Genomic DNA, 21298 nt, shown 5'->3' with positions numbered 1-21298 from the left:
GACCGGCAACGAAGATTTGGTATATTTACCCATACAAAGATTAAACGAAAATAAATTTATTTGTGGAGATCATTTTCCACCAACTGCCTTCAACAAAAATGGAAACAGGCTAAAAAGGAATGCGGTACCAAGCCTAAATCTCAAGGCGCCCCTCTCGGACGAAATTCTGTCGTCATTCCCTATTGTTCCAGAGTTTGAAAAACCGGGCAAGTGCGAATCGGACTCGCGCACAAAGGGTTCCGTACCATAATGCAAAAAAAACAAACAAAAAAAAGCAAAAAAAAAACGGTCACCCATCCAAGTGCTGACCACTCCCGACGTTGCTTAACTTTGGTCAAAAACGTTCACGTTTGTTGTATGGGAGCCCCATTTAAATCTTTATTTTAGGGGAGGTCACGAAAAACTCACGATAGATCACGTTGGGGGAGGGGGGATTTATGCGACTGTGGACTTAAAGGAAAAATGACGGTTTATAAAAATGTCCACTCGGATAATTTCCTCCCTGTATAATTTTGACTAGTTATATGTTTGTCGAAGTATAAAAATGACCCTTTTTTATTGTCTCAATATATATTTGGTGGAAAATATAATTGACAAAGTATAAAAATGACCATTAAACTTTTAAGATGCCGCGGCGATATCCCTATGCTCGTTTTGTCCATAGTAGATATCCTATAAGAATCCTTACACCAAAAACCTCACCAAATATCACCAAGGAGGAGGGGGGGTCAAAAAGTAGCCGAAAATACCTCGCGTGATTTGTGCACAACCCCTTATTGGTATTTATAATTTGTTACTGATTTTTAGGGTTCCGTACCCAAAGGGTAAAACGGGACCCTATTACTAAGACTTCGCTGTCCGTCCGTCCGTCCGTCCGTCTGTCACCAGGCTGTATCTCACGAACCGTGATAGCTAGACAGTTGAAATTTTCACAGATGATGTATTTCTGTTGCCGCTATACAAATACTAAAAACATAATAAAATAAAGATTTAAATGGGGCTCCCATACAACAAACGTGATTTTTGACCAAAGTTAAGCAACGTCGGGCGTGGTCAGTACTTGGATGGGTGACCGTTTTGTTTTTGAATTTTTTCCGTTTTTTTTTGCTTTATGGTACGGAATCCTTCGTGCGCGAGTCCGACTCGCACTTGCCCGGTTTTTAGGGTTCCGTAGCCAAATGGCAAAAAAAACGGAACCCTTGTGAATTCGCCATACCTGTCTGTCTGTCTGTATGTCTGTCTGTCTGTCCGTCCGTCCGTATGTCACAGCCACTTTTTTCCGAAACTATACTGTTGAAACTTGGTAAGTTGATATATTCTGTGAACCGCATTAAGATTTTCACACAAAAATAGAAAAAAAAACAATACATTTTGGGGGTTCCCCATACTTAGAACTGAAACTCAAAAATTTTTTTGTCATCAACATATGGGTGTGGGGTGTCTATTGATTGATATTGAGGTTTCTGATATCATTTTTTTCTAAACTGAATAGTTTGCGCGAGCCGCGAGAGACACTTCCAAAATAAGAGAATGATAAATCTAAAAAATATATATGATGTACATTACCATTACCAAATCGTAAACCGCTATTGTATTATGTTACTTGCTGGTACGGAACCCTTCATGGCCGAGTCCGACTCACACTTGGCCGCTTTTCTTTAACTAAAATCAGGCAAGTAAATTAAAATGTTTGATTATGTTACAGTGGTTTCTGCTGGAAGTGTCTCAGGACAAAAACGCAAACTAGGAGGTAAAAGATAAAAATAATACTTTAATTATATTTTTATTTTTTGACTTTCGTTTGAATTGAATATAACGTAATTTTACAACCTTGTTTAAGGTGAAGATGATGATTCCACAAATTCAAAACGAAATAAGGGTTATGGCCCAAACAGTGTGCCATCGACCTCAACTTACGAGATTTCTGATAAAATGGCACCACATCATTCAGAAATAGGTATTAAAATTTTATTAGTATTCATAATTTGCTACCTTTTTTTAGGGTTCCGTAGCCAAATGGCAAAAAACGGAACCCTTATAGGTTCGTCATGTCTGTCCGTCTGTCTGTCCGTCTGTCTGTCCGTGTATGTTACAGCCACTTTTTTCCGAAACTGTAAGAACTCTTGAAACTTGGTAAGTAGATGTATTCTGTGAACCGCATTAAGATTTTCACACAAAAATAGAAAAAAACAATAAATTTTGGGGGTTCCCCATACCTACTTAGAACTGAAACACAAAAATTTTTCTTTCATCATACCCATACGGGTGGGGTGTCTATGGATAGGTCTTCAAAAATGATATTGAGGTTTCTAATATCATTTTTTTATAAACTGAATAGTTTGCGCGAGAGACACTTACAAAGTGGTAAAATGTGTGTCGTCCCCCCCTGTAACTTTTAAAATAAGTGAATGATAAATCTAAAAAAAAATGATGTACATTACCATGCAAACTTCCACCGAAAATTGGTTTGAGCGAGGCCTGGTAAGTATTTTTTTTTAATACGTCATAAATCGTAAACCGCAATTTTATTATGTTACTCGCTGGTACGGAACCCTTCATGGGCGAGTCTGACTCGCACTTTGCCGCTTTTTATTCTTAAACTGAATAAAGGCAAGTACATAATTTAATAATGTTATGTTACAGTAGTTTCTGCTGGAGGAGTCTCAGGACAAAAACGCAAACTAGAAGGTAAAAGATTAAAATAATACTTTAATTATTACTTCCCGGCCGCCTAAACTGGGCTATAACCGCGAAAATCGAAGTTCGCAAATTGCGGGGATTTTTCTCTGTCACTCTAATTACGCCTTCGTTGGAGTAAAAGAGAAAGATCCCCGCAATTTGCGAATTTCGGTTTTCGCGGTAGCCGCTCCAGATAACGTACAGCTTGGCAAAAAAGAGTAGAAATTAAAAAGTGGCAACACTCTAGTGTCGTCCCTTTCTAACCAATTTATATAAAAAAACGGGACGACACTACAGTGTTGCCACTTTTTAATTTCTACTCTTTTTTGCCAAGCTGTAATTCAAGACCAAAAAAAGTAAGAAATGTTGCCACTTTTTTACTAGCGCGTCTTGTATTTATGTACAAATAAGTAACTAAAAGTACTTTTTTAAATAGTAGGAGTAAAATTACTAATGAATAAATTATCTTAACATGATTATTTATCAAAAGGAATTTACAATTTTACAAACAAATTATTGCAGTGGCAACATTGTCATACTTTTTTTGGCCTTGAATTACGTTTTGCAGTATAGGCGTTCAATTTTGTATGAAATTCCTTTACAGTTCTCTGGAGTTGCTCCGCCCTAAACGTGATACTTCGAAGCCTGATATAACGCCCGGAGCGACGACATTTCATTGCATGTTTGAGAAAAAATTGTTATTTTCTCAAACATACTTCGAAATGTATGCGTTAATATCATGAAATGAAGACATGAAGTTGCTCATTTGCTCGTCTCAACAAGATCTTTGACACAAGATAGTACTCAGGGTCTGATGATGGAGCCGGAAGGTGGTCACCGGTACCAATCAACCATGCAACTAAACCACTTCGTGTTTAGGCTCGTTTTATTCGTCTCAACAAGATCTTTGACACAAGATAGATAGTACTCAAGGTCTGATGATGGAGCCGGAATGTGGTCACCGGTACCAATCAACCATGCAATTAAACCACTTCATGTTTAGGCTCGTTTGATTTGTCTCAACGTGATCTTCGACACAAGATAGTACTCCGGGTCTGATGATGGAGCCGGAAGGTGGTCACCGGTACCAATCAACCATGCAACTAAACCACTTCGTGTTTAGGCTCGTTTTATTCGTCTCAACAAGATCTTTGACACAAGATAGTACTCAGGGTCTGATGATGGAGCCGGAAGGTGGTCACCGGTACCAATCAACCATGCAACTAAACCACCTTCGTGTTTGGGCTCGTTTGATTTGTCTCAACAAGATCTTTGACACAAGATAGTACTCAAGGTCTGATGATGGAGCCGGAATGTGGTCATACCAGTTCGTTTTTAAACCCTCGTTGATACAAACTTTACAACCTATAGGTACCAAATGCAATGACGAAACATGTAAATAAGCGAGTACCTATAATTTCTTTCGAGTAATATACCTTCATAAGTACGAGTATGGGGCTATTAATAAATTACGTCGTTTCAAATGGAAGGAGGGGGGGGGGTCTGGAGATCGGATGATGTAGCATGACGTAGGAGGAAACAGAGTCATCCGAAGCATGAGTTTTGGATGATTTGAGGGGTGGGGCCCCGGTCAAAAATCGTCAAAAATAGATGACGTAATTTATGAACAGCCCCTATGTACATTTGCACTGCATTTAGTATTTTCGTACTTACCAAATAACAGTTTTAGGACTTTAAAAGTTAAGTACAGTTAGTGTTGTTATGGTTGATTTCAATATGCTTCGCGAAGGATCAAGAATGTTTAATCCATCATTGTAGTGCGAGTGTGGTAGAAGGAATCGGCATACTGAGCACGCACGGCCTGCCGCAGCGCGTAAAATACCTAAACTCGCTCAACCCCGAAATGTAATAGCGCTCTTAACGCCTTCTCGTAACTCATGAGGTCCTGGTAATTGCTCCGCTCTAAATTAAATTTTTAGACAGTTGTTTTCTCGATTTTGGCCACCGTAGCCTATAGAGACTAACAAGCAACGCTAAGTGGTTTTCGTAATCTATGGATGTTGCTATATTAAGGGTGTCACATGCGCGTTTCTGACTTATGAAGCAATTGTTTCTACTTTACAACCTAAAATAAATAATTTCCTTCATTACTTAGTAGTTATTTTAATTATAATATTTTCTTATAACGTTTTTAATTTATTAATTTTTTTTTATGCAATGTTTGAGAAAAGCACTATACAATCCTTGGCCGGAACAGAGATTGCAAGACTCGCTTTATCCGGCCTCGTCTACGACCCAGCCGTCTACCGCAATCCTGCAATCCCTTACTTCACGGCCTCTGTAGTAATGTACTATTACGAATTACGATACAAGTGCGGAAAAGAGGAAATTAGAAATATCGTTTTAAATCTACACGAGTTGCTAATTACCTATTCGCACGTGTATCGTACAACGTTTTACAGTACATATGGCCCTTTAAACTTTTGACATCGCACGAAAAGTGCTATTTTACGCACTAGTGCGGGAAAATAGGACCATATGTACTGTAAAATATATTTTGTGACTTTCCTTTAAATATAACGTAATTTTAAAATCTTGTTTAAGGTGAAGATGATGATTCCCCAAGTTCAAAGCGAAATAAGGGTTATGATCCAAAGAACGTGCCATCGACTTCAACATACGAGATTTCTGATAAAAGTACACCAGGTCGGTTAATAGTTATTAGTATAGTTATTATTAATTAGCGACCCGCCCCGGCTTCACACGGATTAACAAATGATACATAAATCTTCCTCTTGAATCATTCTATCTATTAAAAAAAAACTCTTCAAAATCCGTTTGCCCCATTTGTAAAATGTGTCCCCCCCCCCTGTAACTTCTAAAATAAGAGTATGATAAAACTAAAAAAAAATGTATGTACATTTACTATGCAAACTTCCACCGAAAATTGGTTTGAACGAGATCTAGTAAGTATCTGCATGACGACTTCCCTAACCCTTTGAAATACGCTGAACTCAGCTAAAAAAAATACAACGAACACCCGACGTGATGACCTAAGGGAATAAAAGGATTAATTTCTTACACATTACTCTTAATAACTAAATTATAGATCAATGTAAACACTTCCTGACTTCACTGACTCTAATATTAAACAATTCACATTACAGAAAGACGTTATGTACGTACAAATTACATTAACATACGTCATTTATGAATACGATTAGTAAAAGTTTTTAACTAGATGACGTATGTGTCACCTTATTATAATTAACCTATGCCCTTTTAATACGCATTTGCAACAGAACTCTTTGTTTTAGCTAACGTACTTATGATAAGAATCAAGTATCCTAAGAGCGGCGCCGAAAAAAAGGCAACATGAAACCAAAACTATGATTTTGTGTTTATATTAGGTCGGTTTCAAAGAACTTATTGCGACGTGTGAATATATTTTTAGGGATCCGCATTCAAATACTAGCTATTTGTAAGAAGCTGTTACAGCATACATACAGACAGGCAGCGGGAAGCGACTTTGTTTTATACTATGTAGTGATGAACAATTTGTTACTAATCATAATTATTATTATTAACAAATCATTTTGTTTTAGATGATGCTTCGACTTCAAGGGTAAAAACGAATAAAACCACAGATTGTATACGAGGAACACCGCCAAAATATGGCTACAGCAACATAGAAATGACTCCACGAAAAAAAAAACTTGTAAAAAAGTTGCAGCGAACACAGTGTTTGTTATCATCACTCTCAAAAACATCCGTCGATTTGGACAAATTAGATTCCGATTTTCTGAAAAATGTTATATCAGACTCTCTGAAAAATCAAGCCCGGAAACCTAGAGGCAAGCGATGGAATTTAATGAACAAAATTTCTGCTTTACAAATTTTTAAAAGGTCACCCAAGACATACCGTTTTCTGCAGCATATAATGCCTTTGCCCAGTGTTCGAACAATTCAACGCTTACTTAAAGCTGTAGAAATTAATCCTGGCATTAATACCTCAACTCTGAAAATGTTAAAAGAGAAAGCTTCAACTATGTTACCAAATGACAAAATCTGCGCGTTATTGTTTGATGAGATATCATTAAAAAAGCGGCTAATTTACAATGAATGTTCAGATAAAGTTGAGGGATATGTTGACTACGGATCTGGAGAATACCGCGGAAGGAAAAACGAGATAGCAGATAAAGCTCTAGTCTTTATGCTTCAAGGAATTCGCAACAAATATAAACAGCCATTGGCGTTTTATTTCGTTAAAGGCACTATTTCCTCAGAAAACTTATTGAGTATTATCAAGGAAATTATTGCCACTGTTGAAGATATTGGTTTCACAGTCATCAGTACGGTTTGTGATCAAGGACCGACAAACTGCGGAGCATTAACATTGCTCAAAAAGTTATCACATTTACCGTCTACTGCTAACTATTTTCTAGTGAATCAGAGAAAAATATATACAGTTTTTGACGTTCCCCACTTATTCAAGTCAATTCGAAATAACTTTTATGAAGCCGGGTCTATGAAATTTGACGGTAAAGTGGCTAAGTGGCAACACTTACGTGACGCAGAAGCCATAAATACTGGAATGTTGTACTTTCATAAAATATCTTCTGTAATGCTAGATCCAAAACAAAAACATAAAATGAAAGTGAAATATGCCGCTCAAACTCTAAGTAATACTTTCGCAGCTATTCTAAAGATGATTGCAGAAAAATATGAAGACACAGAGTACGGAAAAGAAGTGGCACAAACATCCGAGGTAGTACGGGACCTTAATAATTTATTTGATTCTACTAATGGCCCATCAAACCCAAAAGATGTAATAAAGGGACGAAGACAAAATGTGTCTCGTAAAACCAATCACATAGAAATCTGGAATAGTTTTTTGAAAAAGCTGAAGTCAATGGAGTTCATGAAATCAGATAGCAGGTTAAGATTAAAAAGAGTCAGATGCGTGGAAGGTTACATTGTAACCATAAATTCGCTTAAAGATATCTGGTGTTATTGTAAGGATCAAGGATTTAACTATTTGAATTTACGCTCACTGAATCAAGACGCTCTTGAAAACCTATTCGGACTTATACGACAGAATAGCCCTACAAATCGAAATCCTACCTGCACACATTTTGTAAGTGCATTGAAATCAATTCACATTTCTGGAATGAATGCACCACATAACCGCGGATCTAATTGCGAAGAAGATTTGAACAAGTTATTGCTTGTCAATCCATTATGCCAACATGATGTTGATGGTGATGAGAAACTCACATCAATGACTACCAATGAAGAAGAAGAATATCCTGTTTTAATGATACCTGAAAATGAATTGGAGGAGCAAATTGAAACAGATTTAACAGACATAGAAAATCAACCTATTGTATATTTAAGCGGTTACATAGCTTATAGACTGTTGAAGAACGTAAGCTGTCAAATGTGTTCTAATTTGCTGAAACTGGAAGATGTTACAGATCACCCAATGTATAAATTTATAAGCTTGCGGGAGTGGTGGCAAGAAAAGAAATCATTAACGTACCCATCTATCCAGCTGTGTCGTACAATTGAGGAAGCGAAAAACTATTTTGAAAAAAATAGTCATTTATTATATGAAGAAAATGTCGGGCAAATGTTTTGCACACTTTTTGCGGCAAACATTAACATAACCTGGTGGACATGTAAGGAACATGAGGATTTCATGAAAAAACAATTATTTTGGCTTGTGACCAAAATCTTAATTAGAAGACAGTGCCAAATATTAAATTCGGATATTATTAAAACAGAAGAAATTTCTGCGAACGCTGCAAAGATAGCTCAACTGAGAAGCGCTGCAAAATAATATATGTAATTACGAGTATGCAATATCAATTCCACGCGGACGAAGTCGCGGGCAACACCGCGACTTCGTCCGCGTGGAATCTTATCTTCAACATTTTACATCTTTAGTACCTATAATTTTCATATCCAAGCAATGTTGACATTTTTTAGCAAGTTGTATGAAGTTTTAAGTCAAGTGGATTTTGATGTTGGTTGCTGAAATTACTTTTCTTGTATTCTCATAATAGGTACCTATGCCCTTATACAAAGATTCAAGTTCCGCATTCCGCACTCACAAAATATCTGATCTCCATACAAACTTTCAACCCCTTTTTCACCACCTTAGGGGATGAATTTTCATAAATGCTGAAATGAGTTTTCTTGTATTTTAATTTAAAACGTTTTTACAAAGTTTCAAGTTCCTTGCTTAAAATAAAATTTGCACCCGCAGACAAACTTCCATCCCCTTTTTAACCCCCTTAGGGGTTGAAATTCCAAAAACGTTGCAATCACTTTTTTTTGCATACGGCTATTATGCCTTTCTAAGAAGTTTCAAAACCATTTGTAATGGATTCAAACTTTCAACCCCTTTTTAACCCTGTTAGGGGATGAATTTTACAAAACGCTGAAATTACTTTTCCTGTCTTCTAATAATATCCCTAAATACAAAGATTCAAGTCCAACACTCGAAAAAATGTTTGATATCCATACAAACTTTCAACCCCTTTTTCATCACTTTAGAGGTTGAATTTTCAAAAACGCTGAAATTAGTTTTCTTGTATTTAAATAATATATCTTTTAACGAAGTTTCAAATTCGTAGCTCAAAAGAAAACTTTAACCCCATACAAACTTTACGTTCATAACATAAGCGTATTGTAATAATAAACTATCTGTATCATATCTTTAATATGTTAAATAAAATTATTTTTATATTTTGCTTTTATTTTATTAATCCTAGTGATACTCAAAATTTACTGTTACTATAGTACAGTACAGCAGCATGGACAGTCGCCATCAGATATATCGAAGCGGCCAAAGTGCTCACAAATATCTGAACACGCCTCTATTGTCATGGCGCTAGGTGCGTGTTCAGATATTTTTGAGCACCTCGGCCGCTCCGATATATCTGATGGCGACTGTATCGCACATTTATCGATATCGATAAAGAGTAGGTACGCCAGTAGTGGCAAGCCCTAGTGTTGTTTTTTTTTGTGTTGGCAATATTGACATGTATTTGGTGTGTTGGCATTGGCACAATGTACGTTCATAATTCGGTTTAAGGCTTGTTCGAAAGTGCCGACTCTTAAAACGTAGTGATTATATGCTCAGTGTGCATGACTACATTTCTTTAAGAATATTGCCGGTATACCGTCTGGCCCCATAGCTGTTTCGTCTTTAAATGTGTTTATCACCTTTTCCACCACCTCAGGGGAGAATTCAATTTCTTCTAAAGATTTCAGCACTCTTGGAGTACTCACTGCGGGTATTGGTACAGCATCTGGTTCCATAACAAATGATTTCCTAAACTGGTTTGCGAAAATGTTTGCTATTTCTTTACTATCATTTGTGATTACGTTTGCGCTCTCGTCGCGTAATGACGGGGGGACCGAAACCTTTGATGTTAGGCTTTGTCTTATGTAGCTGTAAAAGCGCTTAGGGCTGCTTAACACAATATTCCTTTCAAATTCCACCCTTGCTTTTCTCACTTTGTTCACAATTTGATTGTTTAATTTCCTGTAATTCCTGTAATTATCTTCAGATTTGTCAAGTTGGTATAATTTCCATTTCATCACTTTCTGGTTAGTTAATTTTATAATATCTGGTCCAATCCAGGGTTTATTAATATAAGATTTAAACTTTCGTTTTGACGGTACTACTTCTGTTATGATATCGTTAATTCTGTTTTTGAGGTTATAGGTATTTTTAAAAAAAGTAAACAACATCTACCTTCAAATGGCTCCATAATTAAGCCAGTTGAGGGTAGATGAAAACATTACATGATCTAATAACGTAGGTTAAAGTCAGGTCGTTCATGACAGATCCAGGCGGTTTTGTATTTGTTTGGTTAACCAATAAATGTTAAAAGTTGTTAAAACTACCCCAAAAATGTACAAATTGTTTTTTTAAATTTATTTAAATACCTAAAGATCACCACCAACCACCAAGAGCACCCTAAACCGGCGAGCGTGTATGAGGAATGTTATGAAAGTCAAGGAAGCGATAGAGGTTTGTCAGGATCGTAGTAAGTAGAAATCCGTGGTCTCTGCCTACCCCTCCGAGAAATAGGCGTGATTATATGTATGTATGTAAAGATACAGACTATAGTTGTAATAACCCCTTAACCTTTAAAGATAAATAGAATCGATAAAAGGCATTAACTTATTTGTGTTAGATTAAATTAAAAGTTTATGACTTAGAATTAAATAACGTGAACGAATATAATCTTGTAAGTATATAGTTTTGTGTTAAAATTAGCATTACATATACAACAATGGATAGGAAACCACGTATTTTAATACTTTTAACTTTGTATTGCATTTCTTCAACAGAAGCAGTTTTTTGTAAGTATATTCACAAGTAAAATAATTCTTAATATTAATTTTATAATAAAGAGAGGAGTTTTTTGAAAAATTATACCGCTTTTTTTAGATTACAATAGGTATGATTGCCAAAAAAATAATTAGTATATAATCTTGACGATTTTCTCTGATTAGTGATTTCATCGATTCGAATCCTGATTATTTTGACTAACTACAACTTTTTACAACACAAAAAAAATTGTAACAATTTATGTAGAAACGCGAAAAATATAAAAATTGCTCTTAAAAATACGCAATTTTATTTGAGGGAAATCATACATCAGGTACGTTGTTTTTTGGTAAAACACATAACAAAATCAAACATATTTACAATCTTGCACACCGATTCACCCATAGGTCTCTACGAAACGCTAAGTTTCACCGTCCAAAATAAGTAATAGTAGATTGTTAACCAAGGGTTGAAAGGCACCCATTTCTGTCGAGGCCAAACTACCTCGACAGAAATGGGTGCCTTTCACCCGAGTCAAACACTCTACTTTTCATATCGAATGCGAGGAAAGCAAACAAGACAAGGCAATTTCGCAAAATCAGTATTGGAAGTACCTAATAGATCTACGGCCATGATTTATTTTCCTTAGGACTTACTTGCAATCGGAGACTTTACATGTGTGAAGATTAATAACCCCTAGCGAAAATCATTTAGATTGCAATATTTACGAAAACACACATTTTTTAACAAACTGCAGTAATTTTAAAATGATTTGTTCATTATAGTATGAAAATCAGCGGGATTGCCTCTTACTTTTTAATTTTATACTTTTTCGTTCTAAAAGCCGCAACAGACTACCGGACCGCACCGCGAACTTGATGCGCCGCACCACGTAATAATATAATAAAAATATTTTTAATATTAAATAACAATAATTTTTATCTTGTATTTTATTTTATTTTCATGAATATAGTGCTAAAAAACTTTAAAAATCAATTTAATATCGTACAAACTATTAACTGTGGCTGTATAAGATTCTGCCTTTGCTCATTTACGCAAGTGTAAGGTTTAAAAAATATTTTTGGTGTATTCCTTTTGGTTCCCGCCTTAAATGAAATCGAGTAAATAGAATTCAACGAAAGGAATCAAGAATAATTTGTTTTTAACAATTCACTACATCATTTGTTATAAAAAAAGGATCAACGTGGGATTAGTAAAATTAAAAAATTACCAATTGTTCCAGGCGAGGTAATTAAGACACTATTTTTCCATTTTGTTTCCACCCAGTTGTTCGTGGGACGGGAACGCAGAGGAAAAACTTAAGCATAAATGTAAATGAGTATGGCTTTCTTGTAAAAACTTAAGCATAAATGTAAATGAGTATGGCTTTTCAGACCACATGGGAGTGTTAATTAATATACCAAACAAAAAAATAAATACACGAAATACATGGATTACATCAAAGAGGCAATTTAGTGACAAAAATATCCTAAGATTTAAAACAGAATTAAATAAAATAAATCTTTGTAACATAATCAATAAAAATAAAAGTATAAATGAAAATTATAACGCATTAAATAAAATACTAACAGATATTCTTAACTCATGTATACCAAAAACTAGTATAAAAATAAAAACAACTACAAAAAAGACCTGGGTAACAAAAGGTATAAAAATATCTTGTAGGCACAAACGACTCTTAAAAGTACTAGCATCTCAAGCCGATAACCACATACTAAATAAAAATTACAAGTTATATGAAAAGTTATTGAAAAACACAGTCACAGCGTCAAAAAAACTTCAAAATATTAAACGTATGTACAAAACAGATAATGTAGTAAAAACAATGTGGCATATAGTTAAAGAACAAACTAACAAACTCACACAAAAGAATATAAATAATATTGAGTTGAACATTAATAACAAACTAACAGGAAATCCTATAGAAGTCGCAAACTCGTTTAATAATTTCTTTTCTTCTGTAGGCGCAGTGAGTTGCTACTCTGAGCCTCCGCGAGGGCGACCTGTTATCTCACCATCAGAAAACTCTATGTATCTAAGTCCTGTCACCCAACAAGAAGTTTTTAAAATAATTAAAGATCTAAAAAATAAAAAAAGCTTTGGCCAAGACGAGTTACCACCGTATTTAGTGAAAAAATGTGCTGAGGAGTTAACGCCTCCGCTAACGCTTCTTATTAATCAGTCATTTAATGAGGGCACATTTCCAGATTCGCTTAAGACCGCCGTTATAAAACCTATTCACAAAAAAGGAAACCAAAACGACTGTACAAATTATCGACCCATAGCCCTGCTACCTACTTTTTCAAAAATTTTTGAGTCCGCTATGTCCAAACGATTGTATTCTTTTTGTGAGAAGTTTAAAATATTTAATGAATCTCAAAATGGTTTCAGAAAAGGTCGTTCAACAACGTCAGCCGTGTTCAAGTACATAAACGAAATATTAAACATAATTAACGATAAAAACTATGCTATTGGTGTGCTGCTAGACATGAGCAAAGCTTATGATCGTGTTTTATATGATATTTTATTGCAAAAATTATATGGAGTAGGCATTAGAGGGACAGCCCACAATTGGTTTATTTCATATTTAACAGGTCACACCCAATTTGTAGAAGTAGAACACCATAATTATATTACAGGTATCATACAAACATTTAAGTCTGAAAAAACTGATATTTCTCGTTCAATTCCTCAAGGTAGCGTTCTCGGATGTATTTTATTCTTAATATATATAAATGATTTACCCAAAACTATAAATTCATTCTGCACTCTTTTCGCTGATGACTTATCTTTAATAATACCTTGCCAAAATGAATCCCATTTAAATAATAGCTTAGATTCAATCCTAATAAAAATTACATCCTGGTTAGATGATCATAATTTAATACTTAACTATGATAAAACAAAACTTATGCAATTTAGACCTTACCAGAAACGTAGCATAAATATAGAGTATTCATTCAAAAACACCACACTAGATTGCGTAGAAGCATTTCCACTACTTGGCATACACATTGATTCGACAATCAATTGGAAAGAGCACATAAATGCAATATTAGTAAAGTTAAGTCGATTCACCTACGCTCTTTACGAGTTAAAAAAATGTACTGATGTAAAAACAGCGTTATGTGCCTACTATGCATATGCACACGCATGGCTACAGTATGGTATAGTCCTATGGGGGAACAGTTCCGATACAACAAAGCTATTTATTCTGCAAAAACGGTGTCTTAGAACTATTGCTAACATAGATATTATGACAAGTTGTAAAGAATACTTCATCAAACACAATATCTTAACTCTACCGTCCATGTACATTTTAGAAGTAAGCACTTTCGTTAAAAACAACATTTCGCTTTTCCCACAGTACTCTCGTCCATCTAACTTACGACCCAATACTAGATTAGCCCGCCCTAACTCCAACATGAAAATGATCCACTCTGGTCCGTTTGCCATGTGTGTCAATATATTTAACAAAATTCCTAAGACAATTCAGGTGGAAACAAATATACATAAATTTAAATTGCAATTAAAGCGTTTTTTAATTAATAAAGCATATTATTGTATACAGGATTTTTTGAGTGAGAATTAGATGTATTAGTTATTTAGAAAAAATACTTAATACCTACTGCTATTAATATTTAATTTGTTTTTTTTTAGTTTATGTTGCTATACCCTTGCAGGGTTCATGTTGAGACTGTATTTATATTATAAGATCCTCTGTACACATGAAACGCAATAAAATATATGAGTATGAGTATGAGTATGGGAATACACCACTTTTCTGCACTAGAGCATAAACGTATCACTTTCTGCGCACCTTTTAGAACAACAACGACCCACTTTCAGAGCATGAGATATGAAAAATAACTATTGCTTTCAGCTCAAAATAAGCATATTAGAACTGAAATCAAATATGGCGAAGCATGCGGCAAAGGACAGGTATACAGGAAGGACTGTAACACTTGCCACTGCATCGGCTCGCATTTAGTGTGTACCAAAATGGGATGCTTGAGACACGCTAAAGAAAGGACATCCAATGAGGACCTGCGGAACAATAACGAGCAAGTCTGCGTCGCGGGGAAGTTCTATAAGGATGGGTGTAGAAGATGCTTCTGTAGTGATGAGAAGCGACTGCTGTGTGGTCCCATAGACTGCAATACAGTTAGCAAACGTAAGTGTTTATTTTACAAGCTTATTATTTAACTTTTTTTTAAGGGGTAAATCATTTATTTACATACAATATATATACAGTGGTACTACTAACTATTTAACTTGAAATTTATCTATATTCGGGTGAAATCTTGTAAGGTAAATTAGACCCATTTCCCATTATTCTCCGGTATTTATATCAGAGCATATGGTGAGTGGTGTCATTTTGAAGCCATTATTATAGCGGAGCCAAAATTTATTTTATATAGTAATTAGTAATAGCTAATAAGTAAGGTAATTACCTTACTCCTATTTCTTTTCCACTCTGCTGTCTATTTTTGTGTATTCTAGCTTTTAGTGTTTAGTACTCGTAAGTTCTTTTTTTGTAACTGAAGTGGCGCTGTATGTACTTAGAAGGTTTTTTACAATAAATGTCTTCTTCTTCTTGATTATTCGATTGTGGTGAAACTGACTGAATATGAGATCACGCGCCATGTTGCGGAATTTCACTGGAACTAATTATTTCATCATCATCATGCATTCATAGTCAAGTCAAAGTCAAGTCAAGTCAAGTCAAAAATACTTTATTCATGTAGGCCTAGTAACAAGCACTTATGAACGTTTTACATAATAATATATTATCTTAAGCTAATTATCAGAGCAATTTATTGAAGTTAATATTATTCCATAGTAATATTGGATTATTATACAGATCAAATTTAATACTAAGAATTTCACAAAAAGATCGTCAAACATAAAAAAAAATTGTATAAAAAATACTAGTCTAGAATGTTTCTAGAATAAAATCTAAATGTCAATAACAAATGTCAATAAAACTTAACAAAGAAGTACATACCTACATTGAATTATCTATTTCGAGTCACAATTAATCCCACGTTGTTTTATCACTCATGTAGTCTTGTGTGGTATAATAAGCTTTAGAAATAAGTTTACGCTTTACATAATTTTTAAATTTATTAATTGATAATTCAGTAATATATGGTTTGGAAGTTTATTATAAAATCTTACACAATTACCCATGAATGATTTTTTAATTTTATGGAGCCGTGTGAAGGGCACTGCGAGCTTATGTTTATTTCTAGTATTAATATTATGAATGTCACAATTTTTCCTAAAATTAACAATATTTTTATGTACATACAGAATATTCTCATAAATATATTGACAGTGCACTGTCATTATGTCAATTTCCTTGAATTTATCTCTAAGTGAGTCTCTATGGTTCAATTTATATATTGCTCGAATAGCCCGCTTCTGCAGAACAAAAATGGTATTTATCTCTGAAGCACCGCCCCACAGTAAAATACCATATGCCATAATGCTATGGAAGTAACTAAAATATACTAATCGAGCTGTTTTCACATCAGTTAACTGACGGATTTTGCTCACTGCAAAAGCTGCAGAACTCAGTCTACTCGAAAGAGTAGCAATATGGGGACCCCACTGAAGTTTAGAATCTAAAGTTATACCAAGAAAAACTGTACTATCAACTAATTCCAATTCCTCATCCTTCACAATGACACTTGTTTGCACATGCCTTACGTTACTACTAGTGACAAACTGAATACATTTAGTCTTTTTCTCATTTAACAATAAATTATTAACATTGAACCAATTTACTACCTTTGAAATAGCATCGTTTACATCATTGTACGCTTGTTGCTGTCGTTTGACTTTGAAAATAAGTGAGGTGTCGTCTGCAAACAATACTATGTCATGGTGGGTCTTTACAAGGAATGGCAAGTCATTTATGTAGATAAGGAACAGGAAAGGCCCCAATATTGACCCCTGTGGTACACCCATAGAGACCAATGACCCCGGTGATCGCTGTCCACTCACATCGACCCTTTGTATTCTACCATTTAAGTAGGACTTAAGTAAATTCAGTGCCGATCCTCTAACTCCATAATAGTGTAGTTTCCTGATCAATGTTTCATGACAAACGCAGTCGAACGCCTTAGACAAATCACAGAAGACACCTAAAGCATCTCGTGACTCCTCCCAGGCATCGAAAATATGCTTAATTAGCTCAACACCAGCATCGGTTGTTGAGCGACCCCGTGTGAAACCAAACTGCTTATTATGCATTAAATTATTGCCGTTAAAATGTCGTACTAATTGTGAAAGAACTAATTTTTCAAAAATCTTGCTGAATGTTGGTAGCACAGATATCGGTCTAAAGTTAGTGGGGTCAGAGCTGCTACCAGATTTAAACAAAGGAGTTATTTTACTATGTTTCATTAAATCAGGAAACTCGCCGCAATCGACACTGTTGTTAAATATAACTACCAAGTCAGGCGCTACAATTTCTACTAAGGATTTGACAGCATGGACAGAGACTCCCCAGAGGTCATTCGTTTTTTTGACATTAATTGATTTAAACGCCTTTATTACATCTGAGGTACAAACATGTTCAAAATGAAGGTCTCTACAACACTCTGGAGCGTTATCTTTTAATAATGTAACAGCAGATGAGGGTGATCCTTAGTTGTGGATACTGGTACCTCGGTGAAAAATTTTTCAAATTCAGTAGCTACTTCTAAATTGGAATCTATAATTTTGTTATCAATATTTAGTTTCAGTTCTTTCATTGTGTGTTTCGAGCGACCAGTCTCCACATTAATAACATAATTTTTTTTGTTCTTATTTACTTACAAATTTGTTTTGACCAACTATGCCTTTTTTATTGGTTCTAATGCAGTCCCAACAACGCACGAGGCCATCCATGCTCACAGTAAATATTCCCCCTCGCAACAACACAAGCTCCCTATTCTGAAGCATAGGTTCTCCGAATGTACCCCCGGATCGTCTTATCGACTCGACTGCAACACCTGTCTCTGTCTCGCCAACGGGAACCTGCAGTGTGGACAGATGTTCTGTCCTAGTCATGATGATGTGCACAGAGTTAAAGCGAAAGCTTTGTCAGGTGGGCAATCTGTATTTTTGTTATACCTGCGGGCGCAGCACGGTTCCATTTTTATCGACTATCACTATGCGCGTCCCTTTCGCACTTACAAACTCGTTAGAACGTGACAGGCATGGTGACAAGGGATAAAAACGCAACCGTGCTAGGCCGCCAGAACTAAATTTATTGAAGTTACGCGAAACTAATACTAACAAGCCGCTCTCATACAATCGATAAAATCAAAATTACGTTCGCTTTTAAAAAACATGCTCAAATTACCTACATGAAATTTGGCACGAACATTTACGTACCTAACATACTCGATTATTTATGTTTGTTATTAGTTTTCTGTAAGCCATTTAGGGTTCCAGCTAAATTGGACATTCCATAGCGCAAATATTGAACAACCAATTTAGCTAGGACCCTAATTATAGGCATAACAATAGCGGAGCGTGATGATTCCATGGTGCGTGATGGTATGAAAAACAGAGCGAGTAAAAATTTTTGTAATGTAAAAAACATCGATAGATGAGTTTATCGATTTAGGTACTCAATTTTGCCCCTTAAGATCTGTCTTAATAGACTATGCTATCCTGATTAACAAATAAAGAGATTACATATCTATCTATCTATCATTAACAGGTCAACCATGCGACGACCTTGACATTATAGATAAAAATCTGGAGTGCGTGATATGTCAATGCGTCGGCGGCACCAATATCTGCCACGCTAAACCCAACTGTGTGCCGGTCAAGAAGCATGAACCGATCGAGGAAAACTCAGGGAAGCAATGTAGCCCGGGGATGATATACAAGTAAGTGTGCTTTGGGACTTAGGTATTGTTATGTGCGTGTCAATACGTATACCTATATATGTTATGTATATCAGTGCGTGCATGGCACCCAGTGGTGGATTTGCATTGTTGGCCGCCCTAGGCCCCAGGCCCAGTATTAACTAAACATGTCCCTTACACACTGGACATGTCCCATGTCCCTTAGTTCCAGGGCTCGGAACCGGTATTTTTTAAAAACCCCGAAATAACACAATATTTTGAATTATTTTATGCTCTTTACGTAGGACTGAATGAACTGAATCAAGTATTTAGGTAACGAGTTTGTATTATTAGATTGTCCCATTAAAAGTGAAATAATAAATCAAAGAACGAAAAAGAACGAAATAATACCGGTATTATTGTATAGAGTAAATACCGGTTTCCGACCCATGCTTAGTTCTGATAATCTTAAAAATGTAAGATTAGTTCTAAGTTAATTGTATGTTAATTCTATTAAAAAAAAAACAGTTTAATTTTTTTTTAACTACTAGCGCTTTCTTAGCACACCCATATATACTCGTAGACTGCCGCCTTGCTGCTGCCTCTAATATCTTGCCGCTCTAGGCCTGGGCCTACGGGGCCTTAGGGCAAATCCGTCACTGATGGCACCAATGTTTGCCATGCTAAACCCAACTGTGTGCCGGTCGAGGAAAGGTCTAGTAACCAATGTATCCCGAGGATGATATACAAGTGAATGTTCAAGATCTGCCGGCGTATCTTTATCCATTTTTATCCACGTGATAAAATAATTGACAATTTTTATCACTGTGGGGTAGAAAGTGACGGACTCCGTTTTATCACGCTGTCACGTAGACAAGAACGACCATCATATCCGTACTGATTTATATTTAACAACTGTTTACGTTTCTCAAGTGGTTTTGATAAGACCTTTACGATCGCCTTGCTGATTGGGGTATATCTGTCGCACGACTTCACTTTATTTCGCTGGTACCAATCAGCTTGAGCCCTTAAAACGTTTATCGTATAGGTACTTAATTCAAGATTTTAATACAAGTATTTTAACGTTAATTCTGAAATTGCAAGCTGTTAACCACTGTCCAAAAGAGAACTTTTATTTTGAAATCTGTGTATACCCTTAACTGTAAAAATTGATCTACAGGCGAGCCTGCAACAAGTGTCTGTGCACAGAAACCCACAGTCTCCGCTGCACAATGAAGAGTTGCCTCAGTAAAACGCAAGCCAGCCGTGCTCACATGATACGGAAGGCCTGGGTGGACTATACCTTGCGGAAGGCAGGGAAGAAAACTTAATTGTATTATTAAGATTTTAAATTAACTATTTATACGACAACGGTTTCACTCACTGACGGTTTCAAGTAAGTGAAACCGTTGTTGTATAAATAATTTAAAATATGTCTCACGGAAGTTTAATATCGATTATTAAGATTTTGTTAATAAATGAGCATAACTAGTTTTGCATTATGTCTATTATTAAGTGAATTTAGACAGACCCCACACCACAAAATAAATAATAGTACTACCGTACAGAAAGGAAATATCCTACAAAACCGAAGTTTGACTGCGGTTCAGGGTCGAATCATGGTGTCCCTTTGTAATATAATGGCACTATCCCTTTCGGTAATAGGGTTATCAAAATTCAAGCCATTATCTTATCTGTGGTCGTGCACCCAAAGAGACGTCAAGTTGTGTCAACCTTAATAATTGGCCTGATGACAAATTTTGAAATCCCTTTTAATATTGTCGGTACACTTGTATTGGTTCCGAAAAACACAATATTTCAGCTATACTCATAAGATTTAACATAAATAATTGCATTTTATTATAGCCAGTTTAAACCTCGCGCGAAAACGCCTCGCACGCCATTTGTGACGTCATAAATTATGGTGGTAGACATTGCTTACATACTTACAGTTACGAATTTCCCTTGAATCCGAATGATATTGTTAATTCAGCACCAAATATTACGATTAGGGATGATAAATACATTACAAAAATTGTTCACAATAAGTCATTTTATACAAAGACTCTCACACGGTTGCAATTTAAGATGAATTATTTAGATACATGTAAATTTTGAGTGAAAATCACCGAGCGCCGGATTTACTTTTTAATTTTTAATTTTTTCTAGCTACGACAACCAACATGGCAAATTCAGCCAAATAATTAAAAAAGTTTTTTGGGGAACTATCGTATTATTTAGCATTTTATTTATATAATATCAATTAAATATTTACTTTATATCGTGTAATAATATTTTTTGGACGTAATAAATGTTTAGTGGCGAAACAATATTTTTTTTGAACCTCCAAACTCTTTGGCGAGTACGTAATGGATTACAGTCAATGAGGTTGTCTATGTTGCTCTAAGAAATATGTCATGCATTGATGACGTCAACT

General features: G+C 35.4%; 1 protein-coding gene and 1 long non-coding RNA gene across 2 annotated transcripts in view; one reads left to right on the top strand and one right to left on the bottom strand.

Moving 5' to 3' along the window:
• Positions 1–793: 793 nt before the first annotated feature.
• LOC134674010 (uncharacterized) overlaps positions 794–21298 on the bottom strand; it is a 90927-nt gene continuing 70422 nt past the window's right edge. Inside the window, exon 2 of the long non-coding RNA XR_010099545.1 lies at positions 794–1400. This is a non-coding gene — a long non-coding RNA (uncharacterized LOC134674010). The remainder of the gene's footprint in view (positions 1401–21298) is intronic.
• Positions 10932–20204, top strand: LOC134673961 (uncharacterized). Its single transcript, XM_063532005.1, has 5 exons — positions 10932–11022; positions 14895–15185; positions 17886–18110; positions 18732–18903; positions 20042–20204. Exons 1-5 carry the CDS (start codon positions 10953–10955, stop codon positions 20190–20192), a joined length of 909 nt encoding a protein of 302 aa, XP_063388075.1. The 5' UTR covers positions 10932–10952; the 3' UTR covers positions 20193–20204.

The sequence above is a fragment of the Cydia fagiglandana genome, chromosome 19 (assembly GCF_963556715.1).
Source record: "Cydia fagiglandana chromosome 19, ilCydFagi1.1, whole genome shotgun sequence".
NCBI lineage: Eukaryota > Metazoa > Arthropoda > Insecta > Lepidoptera > Tortricidae > Cydia > Cydia fagiglandana.
The sequence above is the reverse complement of the archived record's forward strand: the minus strand, read 5'-3'. Positions and strand labels throughout refer to the sequence as shown.